General features: G+C 41.6%; 2 protein-coding genes across 3 annotated transcripts in view; both read left to right on the top strand.

The window, feature by feature from the left end:
• polm (polymerase (DNA directed), mu) overlaps positions 1 to 15,439 on the top strand; it is a 109,190-nt gene that overhangs the window by 9,196 nt on the left and 84,555 nt on the right. The window contains exons 13-14 of one of the 2 annotated variants that reach the window (XR_014593552.1): positions 3,169 to 3,548; positions 3,695 to 4,193. The gene's annotated coding sequence lies outside the window, so the exon portion shown is untranslated. Of the gene's footprint in view, positions 1 to 3,168; positions 4,194 to 15,439 lie in introns of both variants that reach the window. The other variant, XR_014593553.1, reaches the window with a different exon arrangement.
• Positions 5,256 to 15,439, top strand: part of ved (ventrally expressed dharma/bozozok antagonist) — a gene marked incomplete at its 3' end in the record, with an annotated part of 13,184 nt that continues 3,000 nt past the window's right edge. Inside the window, exons 1-2 of the mRNA XM_083929864.1 lie at positions 5,256 to 5,626; positions 13,800 to 14,032. Coding sequence (XP_083785990.1) covers positions 13,813 to 14,032 — 220 coding nt within the window. The 5' untranslated portion in view covers positions 5,256 to 5,626; positions 13,800 to 13,812. The remainder of the gene's footprint in view (positions 5,627 to 13,799; positions 14,033 to 15,439) is intronic.

The following is a 15,439-nucleotide window of genomic DNA, read 5'->3' as shown; positions in this document are numbered from 1 at the left end:
ACAGAACCAACAGGAAGCTATCAGACTTGCAGGACAGTGGCCATTCCTCAGTCACATGCAGACATGTATGGTGAAATTCGGATGAATGTGTGGACTTTCCTGGAAATGATGAGGTGGTGGGTGAAAACTCAGGCCGCGAAACACAGTGAAGGGGTGACAACACTGATAATGGGCGAAGAGTTACCGGAGTATGTGGAAGAGAACGAGCCGACGTCAACTGCTGCATCGCCTGAGCCGGTGCGTACGGAGACACCTGCGAAAACACGTACGAAGACACCCGAGGAGAAACCAGAGTATACACTTGCGATTACACGCGTAACGACACGTCCAGAGAAACCTGTTAGGAAACGTGCGGCCACAGCTGTGATGACACCTGTGATGACACGTGTGGAGACACCTGTGATGACACATGTGGAGACACCTGTGATGACACCTGTGATTACATGTGTGGAGACACCTGTGATGACACGTGTGGAGACACCTGTGATCACACGCGTGGAGACACCTGTGATGACACGTGTGGAGACACCTGTGATCACACGTGTGGAGACACCAGCAGGGTCACGTACAGAGACACATTCGGAGAGAAATTCGGACACACGTGCACATTTCGAAGCCATTCAGGTCGAAAAAAACAGAATGGCAGTGGAGGTCTTGGCGGAGAAGCTGTGCACGCGGGTGCTAAAGAAAAATAAGGTGACCATGCCCGCCATGAAACCCGAGGACATCATCAGGCGTCTGTCTGAAAGAACGTGGGCCGAAGTGGAGGGGATCAACTTTTTCCACAACACAAAGACCTTCAGAAACCTGGACAAGGCCATTTTCAAGGACCTGTGCAAGAAGTGGGGCGGTGCAGACTTGGTGCTGATCGCCATGAAAACAGGGGAACCAGCACTGGAGAGCCACATCGCCGCCTTCGTCAAAAATGACCTGACGACTCCAGCGAACACACGGAACGGCATCAGCAGATTCTTCAGCTCCGCGCGCAAAGCCATCGCCAATGTCTTCAGATGCGGGGCAGGTGTGACATAGGGGACACGTCCACCACTCAGTGCCGGGTGATCCGGTTGACTTCTGCCAGGTGCGCTGGTTGACTTCTTCCAGGTGATCCGGTCGACTTCTTCCAGGTGCGCTGGTCGACTTCTTCCGGGTGAACTGGTTGAGTATATTCTGCCAGGTGCACTGGTTGTATGTATTCAGCACCGGTTGATCTGGGAAGAATAAAAAAACAAAAATAAAACAAAACCAAATAACAGATGATGCCTGTATCTCTCATCATTTGCTGTAAGAAGTGTAAATATTCAGACTGTATGTTTTAATATGAACAACACATGCATTAGCATTACAATTATAATCATGACCTGAAATATTAAATATTAACATTAAAGGAAGTCGTGTTTTTTGCGGATAAACGTAAATACGCCGCCAGATGCTGCTGACAGCGGTTGGTCTCGTCACTAACTTCACTTTTCATCGGAAATCTGGGATTTCCAACTTCTGAGTCAGGCTTGGAGCGAGGCCACAAGTGTAACAGGAACATGTGTGTGTGTGGATATGAGATGGTAAAACATGCGCTCTAACTGCTGAGCCACCAGGCGCCCCATGTACCAGCGCTAGAAGTTCTCAACACGGCGGCCTGGATTCGAATCCACCTGCGTCCCTTTGCTGCACGACACTCCCCTCTCTCTCACACCTGTTTCCTGTTATTCTTCAAGCTGTCTCATCCAATAAAGGCATGAAAAGGTAAAAAAAAGAAGAAGAGGGGAACATATAGGGGACGGACAGTAAGTAGAGAGGTGAATGTGTTTCTAAAGTTTCCCAAAGAGCAAAAATAAATAAGTTGTCAACATTGTGACGACCCTCCCTGCTCTCTCTCTCCCTCTGACATCAGCAGCATTGGTTTCACCTGGGCTGTTGACTAAGAATAGATGCAAAACCACCACAAAAAGATGCAAAATGACTAAAAATAGATGCAAAACCACCACAAAAAGATGCAAAATGACTCAAAATAGATGCAAAATGACTAAAAATAGATTCAAAACCACTACAAAAAGATGCAAAATGACTAAAAACAGATGCAAAACCACTACAAAAAGATGCAAAATTACTCAAAATAGATGCAAAATGACTAAAAATAGATGCAAAACCACCACAAAAAGATGCAAAATGACTAAAAATAGATGCAAAACCAGCACAAAATGATGCAAAATGACTAAAAATAGATACAAAATGACTAGCTAAGGGTGGCTCTCCTCCCAGAGACACCTTGTTCAGCTTTTGTTTGGCGTTTGGGTTTCTGTACATCCTTCTTACAACATTACACACACACACACACACACACACACACACACACACACACTTCTCCACTCATGCATTCACCTACATCACTGATTCCCGTGACTACACGCGCCATGATTAGTTAACGTTACTTTTTAAGTTACTTTCTCTTTAATAAATAATTAGTTAACTCTTGCTTTGTCCCGGTTCGTGACACGCAGGACGCTGTTACTGTTGTTCTGTGTGAAAGTGTAAAAGTGTCATTTCCACACGTTCACACACCTGCGTGACTCTGACCTGTTTTCTGCAACGTGCTCTTCGTCTCAGCCGCACATTCACCACAGAACAGACACAACGACAGGTCCCAGGGGAAGGAACGTGCACTCAAATACAAGTTCCAGGTGTTTTACTTTGGCTCCACAACATTTTTAGATTCAGATCTGACAGAAAAAAACACAATAATAAGCTTTTAAAACACAAAGACACTGATAAACCTGCGCTGCTGAGCTTTAGCCCCCCCTGCTGTCAGGGAGAGGAATTACACACACGAGTCACAACGAGCTTCATCTGTAAATAACATTTTATTTTTCCCGTTTGATGAATCACAACTTCTTTTTTATGCAGTTTTTGTTGCCCTGAGTTATGAAATGAGGGGAAATACTGATGATATCTTTATGTTGCTGTTAGTGCGCTTGCTCACCAGGCGCCAGACTGAGATTAAATGGGAGATTACGCGCCCAAAATTAAGATTACAGAGCTTGAGAGGAACATTAAAATGCACTTCGAAGGGTAAAAGCCCAATAATCAAGTCTGACATTAGGGAGATTTTGGCTCCTGCACGTTTTCCACTTTGGAAAATGGGGAATTTAACTCAAGAGTGTTTCTTTCCAGGTGAATCTCGTTCATAGTGAAGTCAGTCTGGTGGCGAGAGAGGAAACACAGAGCTGAAGAAGTTCATCAGAGGACGCAAAACAACAAACTTCATCACGGGACACGAGGACGAGCGCTGCAAGTATCGAACGATTCAAACAAACGCAGGAGTTTAAGACAGAAACTGGATGTTTTGTGCTGAGGTGTTAGAAAAGCTGAATGAATTAACATTAACTCCACGCTCTCCGCTCTCTGTTCTCTGTTCTCACGGCAGACTGGAAGTCTCCGCGCCGCAGGACGGCGTCTCCTTTTGGTTCACACATACGGCGTCGAAGTCAGAGACGTGTCGACGGCGACGAAGGGACGGAGAATCCAAAACTCCCTCCAGACTACGGACACGTGTACGAGGAGTCAGGTTTACTTCATATTCAGCTCACAGGTCTGAGAAATACATGTAATAAACATAGTGTGTGTGTGTGTGTGTGTCTCTGTGTGTGTGTGTGTGTGTGTGTGTGAGAGTGCGTGTGTGTGTGTGTCTGTCACAGAGGGAGGATGAGAGGAGACGGAGGTGTGAGCAGAGACACGGCCTTTGATGTTAAACTGGTATTTAGAGGTTAATGAGGCTGTTAGGGAGAGGTGAGGGAAACGCCTGTTCACACACACACACACACACACACACACACACACACACACACACACACACACACACACAGGAAGTGTATCTGCAGCTCCTCTGTTGTAAATGAGGATGTCTGTTGCATAAAACCTGAAGGACGAGAATGAATCAGGGTTGAATACAAGAGCAAAGCGCTGGAGTCGTTTCATTAAAGGTTGAATCTGTAGAATCTGTATTAAAGGATTTTCAAAATAAAACACCCACGGGCGTTTTTGAGGGGAACGAATGAAAGTTTTGCTTTTCCATGAAGAAATATATTTAGTCTGAATGAATATTTTAAATGTTTGACTGAGGGCGCACTCCCACTGTGCCTCCGTACCGTGCCCAAACATGTGTCACGGCTAAAGTCTGGTTCCTTTGACCAGTGTGAGTGCAACTGTACCACGTCTAGGAGCGGCACGCTTGCCGTCCACGGCCCGTTTTGGGAGAGGTGGGCTTTAGTAAAGCACGTTTGCACGTGTACGAGCACGAGGCCTACGGCGGTTCTGAGGTCATTTCCTGTGCGCCTGTTGGGACGTAGAAAAAAGAAGGAGGGACCATGCGCGGACATTTCAAACAATGGCGGTGAAAGGTTCACGTTGGTGTGATGCGGAGGTGGAGTGTTTACTGCAGATTTGGTCGATGAAAAGATTCAAAAACAGTCGACAAGAAGCACAAAAACTCCGAGGTCTACGGAAAGATCTGGAAACAAAGCCACGCATCGCCATGACGTCATCAATGCGTGTGACGTGTTACGGCGTGATGACGTATAGGCAGCAAGAAGCATTCTCCGAGGCCCAGGTAGTGTGAGTACAAACGGGCCTGGAGGGGGGGACAAGGACCCTAAAGCACGGGGCACGGGACATTTTGCATCTTTTTCCACATTATATATAAATGTTTACATTGTCAACATTTATGTTATGTACATATAAACACCCCAAAGTCCTTTTATATATGTTGTTTTCATAAAACTGGAAACATAAATTAAATATATAATGTATCATTAACATATATGGCTGCACTCGCATTATAAACTGTATTAAAATGTCTTAATATATATGTTTAAATAGTTAGTATTTGTTGTATTAGTATTAATAAAATGGCTTTACTGTAAATTGAACATATATGTTAACATATAAACACGTAAATACACTTTTATATTCGTAGATTTGTACATTTTTATGGGTATTTCATATATTTTATAGACTTATATCTTATTATATCCAGAGAATGCTAAAGTGATTTATCACCTTACACGTAACACATGTTATTAAATATAAATATATATTTATTTATTTATATAATAACTGCAGAGTTGTCCTGATGAAGACGCTGCAGAGACCTGAGCGCCGGGTCGGGACGCGTCTCCCTCTGGTCTCCTCATCAGAGCCTCGGGGGGGTGTGTGTGTGTGTGTGTGTGTGTGTGTGTGTGTGTGTGTGTGTGTGTGTGTCTCTGTGTGTGTGTGTGCGTGTGTGTGTGTGTGTGTGTGTGTCTCTGTGTCTGTGTGTGTGTGTGCGTGCGTGCGTGCGTGTGTGCGTGCGTGTCTCTGTGTGTGTGTGCGTGCGTGTCTGTGTGTGTGTGTGTGTGTGCGTGTGTATGTGTGTCTCTGTGTGTGTGTGTGTGTGTGTGTGTGTGTGTGTGTGTGTGTGTGTGTGTGTGTATGTGTGTGTTTGTGTCCATAACAGAGCAGCAAACAGGCCCATTAGAGATGAAAGGGTCTGAATGGAGCCAATCAAAGACGGGCCCAGCAGGAGGCCGTTACCCCACAGTCTGCAGCAGCCCGGGACTGGGGCCGAGGAGCGCCGCTGACCCCCTCATCACGGGTAAGGAGCATTTACACACACACACACACACACACACACACACACATGCACGGTCGGTCGGTTTGTGTTCACAAGGTTAAAACACTGATTTAAAGGCTCATTTCACTCAAATAATAAAAAAAGAAACAATCAGCAGCTCAGGTTAATGGACGTAAATGTTGTTTTTTTTATTTAAACTCTTTGTTTTCGATCTTAATTTATGTTTTTTTAAATAATAGATGCTAAAAGTTTTACTGTTCTTCTTCAGTTTTTCAAACCGCTGCAAAATGTCCAAGATCAAAAGTAAAATAACAAATTTACGTCTGTATTTTTCTTTTTCTACCTCAATTAAATCTTAATTTAATGAGTTTTTTCTGTGATTTTTAACTAAGAAAACGTTCTTTTACAGCCCGACCCTTTTACTCTGCTAACAATATTTAAAATAATCATAATTATAATAATAAAATAACAGTAATTAATGACAAAGCTCCTTCTGTTTAGTGTTTTTATTCTTAAAAATAATAATAATATAAGAGTAATTAATGACTTTGCTCTTTCTGTTTAGTGTTTTTATTCTTTTAAATGATTTGTTGACGTGAATAATTAGATATAAATATAAATATAAATGTACATAACTCCAGTGAGTGACGCTGATGACGCCCAGTCATCATTGATCTGCGGTCTCCGTCTGTGACGCGCTCCGTTACGGCCTCTTCCCCGGCCCATTGATCCCTATCAAGCCTTCAAAGGCTCCCGGGGCTTTGAAGGGGGCGGTGGGACGGGGACAGGGACGGGTCCGGGCGGACGAGCAGGCTCCCCTCCTCAAAGGGGGGAGGGGGCAGAAGAAGGGAGTGGGGGAGGAGGGGGGAGGGGGGGAGGCACGTCTGCTTTTTAGGTTTGGGAAATTTAAATGTTTGAGTGCAGCAGCAGCAGCAGGACGTGGCTCAGCTGAAGGGCGTCCGAGCCGTTAGAAGAAGAAGAATTCCTTTATTAGTCCCGCAAATGGGGAAATTCAATTTTCACTCTATTATTTTTCATTTTACACACACACACACACACACACACACACACACACACACACACACACACACACACACACACAGACACACACAGGACCTATACATGCAACCACAGGAGAGATGTCAGAGCGAGGGGGCTGCCAGTGACCAGCGCCCCGAGCAGTTGGGGGTTCGGTGCCTTGCTCAACAGCACCTCTGCAATGCCCAGGAGATGAACTGGCACCTCTCCAGCCACCAGTCCACGCTCCATACATGGTCCACACAGGGACTCGAACCGGCGATCCTCCGGTTCCCAGCCAAGTCAAGAAGATAAACAAGATAAAACCAAAAACAACAGATGAAAACAACATAAAACATAAAGTTAAAATTTAAATATAGATATTAAAAGGCCAAGAAATGATGATTAAACATATTTCCTAGAAAAGAAAAACAGTGGTGAAGCAAATCAACGTCTGTTTCATGCGTCTTGTTGACATCGAACATCTTTACGTGCAGGGATGTCCGCGCTCAGCCGAGTTTCCTAAAATATTGCTGCTTGTGCAAATTCACCTCTGAAATCCAACATGCAACACGTCTGTGTCCAGTTTTTGTACCCGGACGCGTTTGAAACAAGCCATTTAATCTTTAATTAAGTGTGAAATCAGAATCTAAACAGTCACTAAAGACGTCACATGATTATAAAGCTACAGCAGAACCGTCTGAGGAACACGGAGCAGAGAGTTTCCCTGCAAATGAGAAACTTCAGAACGACAACAGGCGGCTGATTGGTGCAGTTAACAGTTCAAAGGGCTCCTGATCGTCTGTTGTCTGTGTGTGTGTGTGTGTGTGTGTGTGTGTGTGTGTCTTTCCCATCATGCTTTGTGACCTGCAGCTCTTTGATCAGAGCAGAAATCTGTAGCTTTAGGTCCCGTCCACACGGAGAAGTGTCTCCCTGTAGCATCTTTAGTCTGGTTCAGTCGTCCGTCCGCAGCAGCCGCCGTTATCGGAGCCTGAAAACAGGATCTTTAAAAACCGGGTCCCAGAGTGGGAGGGTTTGAAAGCGCCCCCCATTGCATGTGGTCTGGACGGTGAAAGCTCAGACTTTGTTAAAGAACGGCGTCATGGCCTCACCTCCGACCTCTGACCCCGCGGTGTCACAGAACAACAACAGTGCTGCTGCGTGAGAGGACAGAGACGGACCCAGAGACTGTTTACTGAACTGGACTCTGAGCCACATGCATGGGACTGAATGAGGCCCAGCACAGATTTCTCCCTTTTCCCTGATGCTCTGAATAAGGAGCTAAACTGCTCTAGGCTCTGTTTCTAAATCCAGTTCTAAGAAGCTGTGAAAAGTCTCTCAGGGCGCCCTCCCACTGTTCCTCCGTCCCGTGCCCCGTGCTTTAGGGTCCTTGTCCCCCCCTCCAGGCCCGTTTGTACTCACACTACCTGGGCCTCGGAGAATGCTTCTTGCTGCCTATACGTCATCACGCCGTAACACGTCACACGCATTGATGACGTCATGGCGATGCGTGGCTTTGTTTCCAGATCTTTCCGTAGACCTCGGAGTTTTTGTGCGTCTTGTCGACTGTTTTTGAATCTTTTCATCGACCAAATCTGCAGTAAACACTCCACCTCCGCATCACACCAACGTGAACCTTTCACCGCCATTGTTTGAAATGTCCGCGCATGGTCCCTCCTTCTTTTTTCTATGTCCCAACAGGCGCACAGGAAATGACCTCAGAACCGCCGTAGGCCTCGTGCTCGTACACGTGCGCACGCTCGTGCTCGTACATGTGCAAACGTGCTTTACTAAAGCCGACCTCTCCCAAACGGGCCGTGGACAGCAAGCGTGCTGCTCCTAGACGTGGTACGGTTGCACTCACACTGGTCAAAGGAACCAGACTTTAGCCGTGACACGTGCTGGGGCACGGGACGGAGGCACAGTGGGAGTGCTTTGGGACGGGGAAGGGGCTCCCAGCAGCCCCCTCTGTTCAGTGAGGACACTAACTGCAGAGTGAAGGGGCTCCCAGCAGCACCCTCTGCTCAGTGAGGACACTAACTGCAGAGTGAAGGGGCTCCCAGCAGCCCCCTCTGCTCAGTGAGGACACTAACTGCAGAGTGAAGGGGCTCCCAGCAGCACCCTCTGCTCAGTGAGGACACTAACTGCAGAGTGAAGGGGCTCCCAGCAGCCCCCTCTGCTCAGTGAGGACACTAACTGCAGAGTGAAGGGGCTCCCAGCAGCACCCTCTGCTCAGTGAGGACACTAACTGCAGAGTGAAGGGGCTCCCAGCAGCCCCCTCTGCTCAGTGAGGACACTAACTGCAGAGTGAAGGGGCTCCCAGCAGCCCCCTCTGCTCAGTGAGGACACTAACTGCAGAGTGAAGGGTCTCCCAGCAGCCCCCTCTGCTCAGTGAGGACACTAACTGCAGAGTGACGGGGCTCCCAGCAGCACCCTCTGCTCAGTGAGGACACTAACTGCAGAGTGATGGGTGCATCAGAGTCCAGAACAGCACCAAAGTCTCCACTAAGACCAGAACCAGGGACACGTTTGTCTCTAGGATGGAGGAGGATTTGGAGAGAAACTCTCCGGTGTTTGGATTCTCCACAGCGTCTCCCCGTCTCTTCTTCTCCGTTGTTGGTGTGTTTCTGTGGCAGTTACAGCGCCACCTCCAGGCCTGGCATGGGTACTACAGCGTCTGGAGTCTAACTGCACCTGGTTTCATGTGGACGCACACATTTAGGAGTCCTGGGAAAACTTCTTTTAAGAACGACAGAGTAAGAAAAAGCTTGTTTTTGATCGTGTGGACGAACCTTTAACATGATCAGATGCTTTAAATGAGGAATATTCTCCTTCTTTATCTCCTCTCATCGTCTTATCTGCGTCTGTGTTTGATTAATCCCTTAAACCCACAGTGGGTTCGGCTCCTCGGGCTCCATTTGCACACAAACGCCCCCTCCCTACCTCCCTCCCTGCCTCCCTCCCTCCCTCCCTCCGCAGAGTCTCTCCGCTCTGATGACGTTGTTGTTGATGTTGTTGATGTTGGTGATGTCGGTGATGAGCCACTTCACAGGTGGGATCATCCTCTGCAGCTCGTTATCACTCCCTCTAACCTGATCCCTAAATCCCCGGTTTAGCATTGAGAGGGAAACAATAGTTTGATGATTTGAGGCTGACGCATGATTCTCATGATGAACCGGAGACGCTTCAAAGACGCTTTCACTCTTTCACTCAAGGACAGAATCTAAAGCTTTATGTGTTAAACGTTGGGGAACTCTGATTTCAGGCGTCTTCTTTTAACCAACGACGTTAAAATGCTGCATAAATGATATTAATGTAAGATCACGCTTCATTAGTCCCACAGTAGATACATGTGTAGATTTAAGTCAGTAAACAGTTAAAAAACAGTTATAAATGTAAGTAAGTAGTAGAAATAAGTAAGTAAACAGTTAAAAAAAAGTAAGTAAACACTAAGAAAAGTCAGTAAACAGTTAAAAAAAGTAAGTAAACATTAAAAAAAGAGTAGGAAAGCAGCACAAAAAGTCAGTAAACAGTAAAAAAACTGTTAAAAATGTAAGTAAATAGTAGAAATAAGTAAGAAAACACTAATAAAAGTCAGTAAACACTAAGAAAAGTCAGTAAACACTAAAAAAAAGTCAGTAAACACTAAAAAAAGTCAGTAAACAGTTAAAAAAGTCAGTAAAAATTATAAAAAATAGTTTAAAAAGTAAGTAAACAGTAAAAAAACAGTTAAAAAAAGTCAGTAAAAATTAAAAAACAGTTATAAAAAGTCTGTAAACAATAGAAAAAGAGTAAGAAAGCAGCACAAAAAGTCAGTTAACATTAGAAAAACTGTTAAAAAAAGTAATGAAAAAGTTAAAAACAAGTTTAAAAAAAGTCAGTAAGTCGACTTATTTATGTGGATTTTTGGACTGAAATGAGGATTATTTCCACAGTTTTCACATATTTCTGCAGATAAAACCAGAAAACGAGTGAGTTTCAGCGTTAAACACGATAATCTTTGTTTTTAAAGCCGTTAATCAAACTGTGATGATCTTAAATGTGAAGCTGCTCCTGATTCAGTCGTTACTTTAAAAACAGGAGCCTTCAGGTGAACGATGAGCCACTAATCCCGGGATAATCCCAGATTAACGCCAAACTGTGTGATGTGACGTGACGGGGACTCAATATTTAACAGTGACAGCGTTTAAAGTCGTCTCATCTGTATTTTAATTGATCAGGATTCAAGTAAAATGATCAATAATCCCAAAGAATGGGATCTGCAGAGTCAGATTATGGGATTAACAAGAAACAGACTCATTAAGACACTTAACGCACACGCAAAAAAGATGCAAAATGACTAAAAAAAGATGCAAAATGACTAAAAATAGATGCAAAACCACCACAAAAAGATACAAAATGACTAAAAATAGATTCAAAACCATCACAAAAAGATGCAAAATGACTAAAAATAGATGCAAAACCAGCACAAAAAGATGCAAAATGACTAAAAATAGATGCAAAACCACCACAAAAAGATGCAAAATGACTAAAAATAGATGCAAAACCACCACAAAAAGATGCAAAATGACTAAAAATAGATGCAAAACCACCACAAAAAGATGCAAAATGACTAAAAATAGATGCAAAACCAGCACAAAAAGATGCAAAATGACTAAAAATAGATGCAAAACCACCACAAAAAGATGCAAAATGACTAAAAATAGATGCAAAACCACCACAAAAAGATACAAAATGACTAACAATAGATGCAAAACCAGCACAAAAAGATGCAAAATGACTAAAAATAGATGCAAAACCACCACAAAAAGATGCAAAATGACTAAAAATAGATGCAAAACCACCACAAAAAGATGCAAAATGACTAAAAATAGATGCAAAACCACCACAAAAAGATGCAAAATGACTAAAAATAGATGCAAAACCACCACAAAAAGATGCAAAATGACTAAAAATAGATGCAAAACCACCACAAAAAGATGCAAAATGACTAAAAATAGATGCAAAACCACCACAAAAAGATGCAAAATGACTAAAAATAGATGCAAAATCACCACAAAAAGATGCAAAATGACTAAAAATAGATGCAAAACCACCACAAAAAGATGCAAAATGACTAAAAATAGATGCAAAATCACCACAAAAAGATGCAAAATGACTAAAAATAGATGCAAAACCACCACAAAAAGATGCAAAATGACTAAAAATTGATGCAAAACCAGCACAAAAAGATGCAAAATGACTAGAAATAGATGCAAAACCACCACAAAAGATGCAAAATGACTAAAAATTGATGCAAAACCAGCACAAAAAGATGCAAAATGACTAAAAATAGATGCAAAACCACCACAAAAAGATACAAAATGACTAACAATAGATGCAAAACCAGCACAAAAAGATGCAAAATGACTAAAAATAGATGCAAAACCACCACAAAAAGATGCAAAATGACTAAAAATAGATGCAAAACCAGCACAAAAAGATGCAAAATGACTAAAAATAGATGCAAAACCACCACAAAAAGATGCAAAATGACTAAAAATAGATGCAAAACCACCACAAAAAGATGCAAAATGACTAAAAATAGATGCAAAACCACCACAAAAAGATGCAAAATGACTAAAAATAGATGCAAAACCACCACAAAAAGATGCAAAATGACTAAAAATAGATGCAAAACCACCACAAAAAGATGCAAAATGACTAAAAATAGATGCAAAATCACCACAAAAAGATGCAAAATGACTAAAAATAGATGCAAAACCACCACAAAAGATGCAAAATGACTAAAAATTGATGCAAAACCAGCACAAAAAGATGCAAAATGACTAGAAATAGATGCAAAACCACCACAAAAGATGCAAAATGACTAAAAATAGATGTAAAACCAGCACAAAAAGATGCATCTTTTTGTGCTGGTTCTGGATTTATGTATTTCTTGTATATTCTCAGTTTTTTCTAAATATTACAAATGTTTTCTTGAAATATTACATAAGGCACCAGAGGCAAAAACATCCTTCACAGCCTCATTTATTCAACATTTATTCATAAAAACGTGCAGAAAATTAATGTTTTTTAAGTCTGATTTATGGAGCCATAAAAAGAGAAATCTGTAAAAACATTTCACTCTAATATGTCAACTAATAAAACCTCTAACCTCAATATTACAACTTTTTTTCCTCATAATATTACAAATAAGTACAACTTTTTTGTTGAAAATTTATATTAAACATTATCAAAAGGCACTAGAGGAGAAAAACAGCCTCATTTATTCCACATTTATTCATAAAAACCTGCAGAAAATTTATGTTTTTAAGGCGGATTTATGTATTTCTTGTATATTCTCAGTTTTTTCTAAATATTCTGACCTTTTTTCCCTCTAAATATTACAAATGTTTTCTTGAATTATTACACAAGGCACTAGAGGCAAAAACATAATTTTCCAGCCTCATTTATTCCACATTTATTCATAAAAACCTGCAGAAAATTGATGAAAACCCTTCATTTGACAAGAATTTTGAGCATTTTAACCCAAAAGTTCACATTTCTGACCTCTAAATGGCTGAAAATCAGCTGATATTTCACAACAAAACGCCTCATTTTCATATTTAAACATTAAATTTAATGTAAATACAGAATCCCGTTAACGTCGGTAATGAACGGGGAAAGTTTCACGATGATTTTTGTGAATATCTTTAATATTTTTGACCCTTTTTCACGTGAAGTGTCTGAAACAGGACGTTATTGACGTACAGGGAGGACGCAGCGGGGCGGGGGGGGGGGGGCAGTCTGGGGTGAGGTGTGTCTATTATCTGTGCTCTGGAGGCAGGAAGGAGGGAGGGAGGTGGGGGTGGGGGGGGGGGTCTACCCAGACTCACTGGAGCCTCGTTGTAACAGCCTCATTGAGACTGAATGAGACGTCTTAATTACTCCAGTTGTGAAAACTTAAAGGAGGGGAGGATGGGGAGGGACGGACGGGAGGATGTGTGCTTTGATCTCTGGATCTGAGGGAGTTTGATGCCCCCCCTATAAGAACAGACACACTGTGAGGGAGAGGGGACAGTTCACATCACACCCACACCCACACCAGGACCAGGACCAGGACCAGGACAGACCCTCAGGACTCTCTAAACCCGCGTGTTTTACCTGGATTTCTCACTTTTTCGGCTTCTTTCAGGACTCTCGCCGACATGAGGGGATACTTTTCTATCGAGTGGATGGCCCAGAGCAGCCAGACCACAGGGACCGAGACCGCTGAGACCGCCTCGGCCTCTGGACCAGGACCCGCCGCCTGTGGGACTCACTCAGAGAGTCTCCCGGGTTTTTACAGCAGGCACAAAACTGAAAATGCACCAGAACCCGGAGCCCTGGATGCGTTCAGTCTGCACCAAACCGCCCACAATAACCAGGGTGAGTCCAGTTTTTACTCAGGAACTCTTGTTTTACTTGAATATTCACATTTTAAACCACTTTGCTGCATTTCAGGGTAAAATAATGCAAAAAATTCAACATTTAAACCGTCTCAGCTCATAAAACACGACCTGAAATGGTGAAATTTGTTAAAAATGACGTCTTCAAGTGTTTTATTTTTCCCTCAATTTAAAATATAATCAGTTTATTGTCAAAGAGGAGGAAATAAATCAGAAAATATTCACATTTTAAACCACTTTGCTGCATTTCAGGGTAAAATAATGCAAAATATTTTACATTTAAACCGTCTCAGCTCATAAAACACGACCTGAAATGGTGAAATTTGTTAAAAAATGACGTCTTTAAGTGTTTTATTTTGCCCTCAATTTAAAATATATTCAGTTTATTGTCAAAGAGGAGGAAATAAATCAGAAAATATTCACATTTAAGAAGCTGAAATCACAGAAATTTGACTTTTTTCTCTTTAAAAAGTGACTCAAGCCGATTTATCGCTTAATAAAATAGTTGTTAATTAATTTAATAGTCTTAGAACAAGTGATTTATTTGTGCAGCTGCAGATTACATCACTTTATAACATATTAAAGCTGTTTATAAGCATTAAAACATGGGTTATAACACTATAAAGTAGCTGCAAACAGACTAAAGAACCTTTAACTGTTAATTTACTGTAACTATTAATTAACAATAACCTCAAAATATTATTACAGCTCACTTTATTTTGCTGTTTCCCTTTAAACTCCACATCATTTATCTATAAACTTTATTACATTGTTATAAAATTAAACTATTTATTAGACTAAATGTTTATAAACTGCTTCTAAAGTAAGTAAAGTTTTGCAAATACATTCATTTTATACGCTGATGATGCAGTTTTTTATATAAGAACATTCAGAAAAATCATAAAATCTCCTTTTTTGTCATAAATTAAACTGTAAAACTACTTTTTTGTAATTATAAATAACTGTAAGCAGAAATAAGAACATATAAAATGTTAATTAATGAACATTATGAGTCAGTAATCGTAATTTCTCCCCTAAAAAACACTTAAATTCTTCTGATTTGCTTCATTTAAGGTGAAAATATTTCACTTTCAACTCTTTTAACTACATTTAACTAAGAACTAGATCACATTATGTTATAAAATTAAACTATTTATTAGATTAAATGTTTATTAACAGTTTGCAAAGTAGGTAAAGTTTTGCAAATACATTCATTTTATACGCTGATGATGCCGTTTTTTATATAAAAACGTTTTTTGTCATAAATTAAACTGTAAATCTTCTGTTTTGTAATTATAAATAACTATAAGAAGATATAAGAACATAATTAGTGTTAATTAATGTACATTATGTGTCAGTAATCGTAATTTCTCCCATAAAAAACTCT

Source organism: Echiichthys vipera (genome assembly GCF_963691815.1).
Source record: "Echiichthys vipera genome assembly, chromosome: 16".
Lineage (NCBI taxonomy): Eukaryota > Metazoa > Chordata > Actinopteri > Perciformes > Trachinidae > Echiichthys > Echiichthys vipera.
Note: the sequence above shows the minus strand (reverse complement) of the source record. Positions and strands in the feature narration are given on the sequence as shown.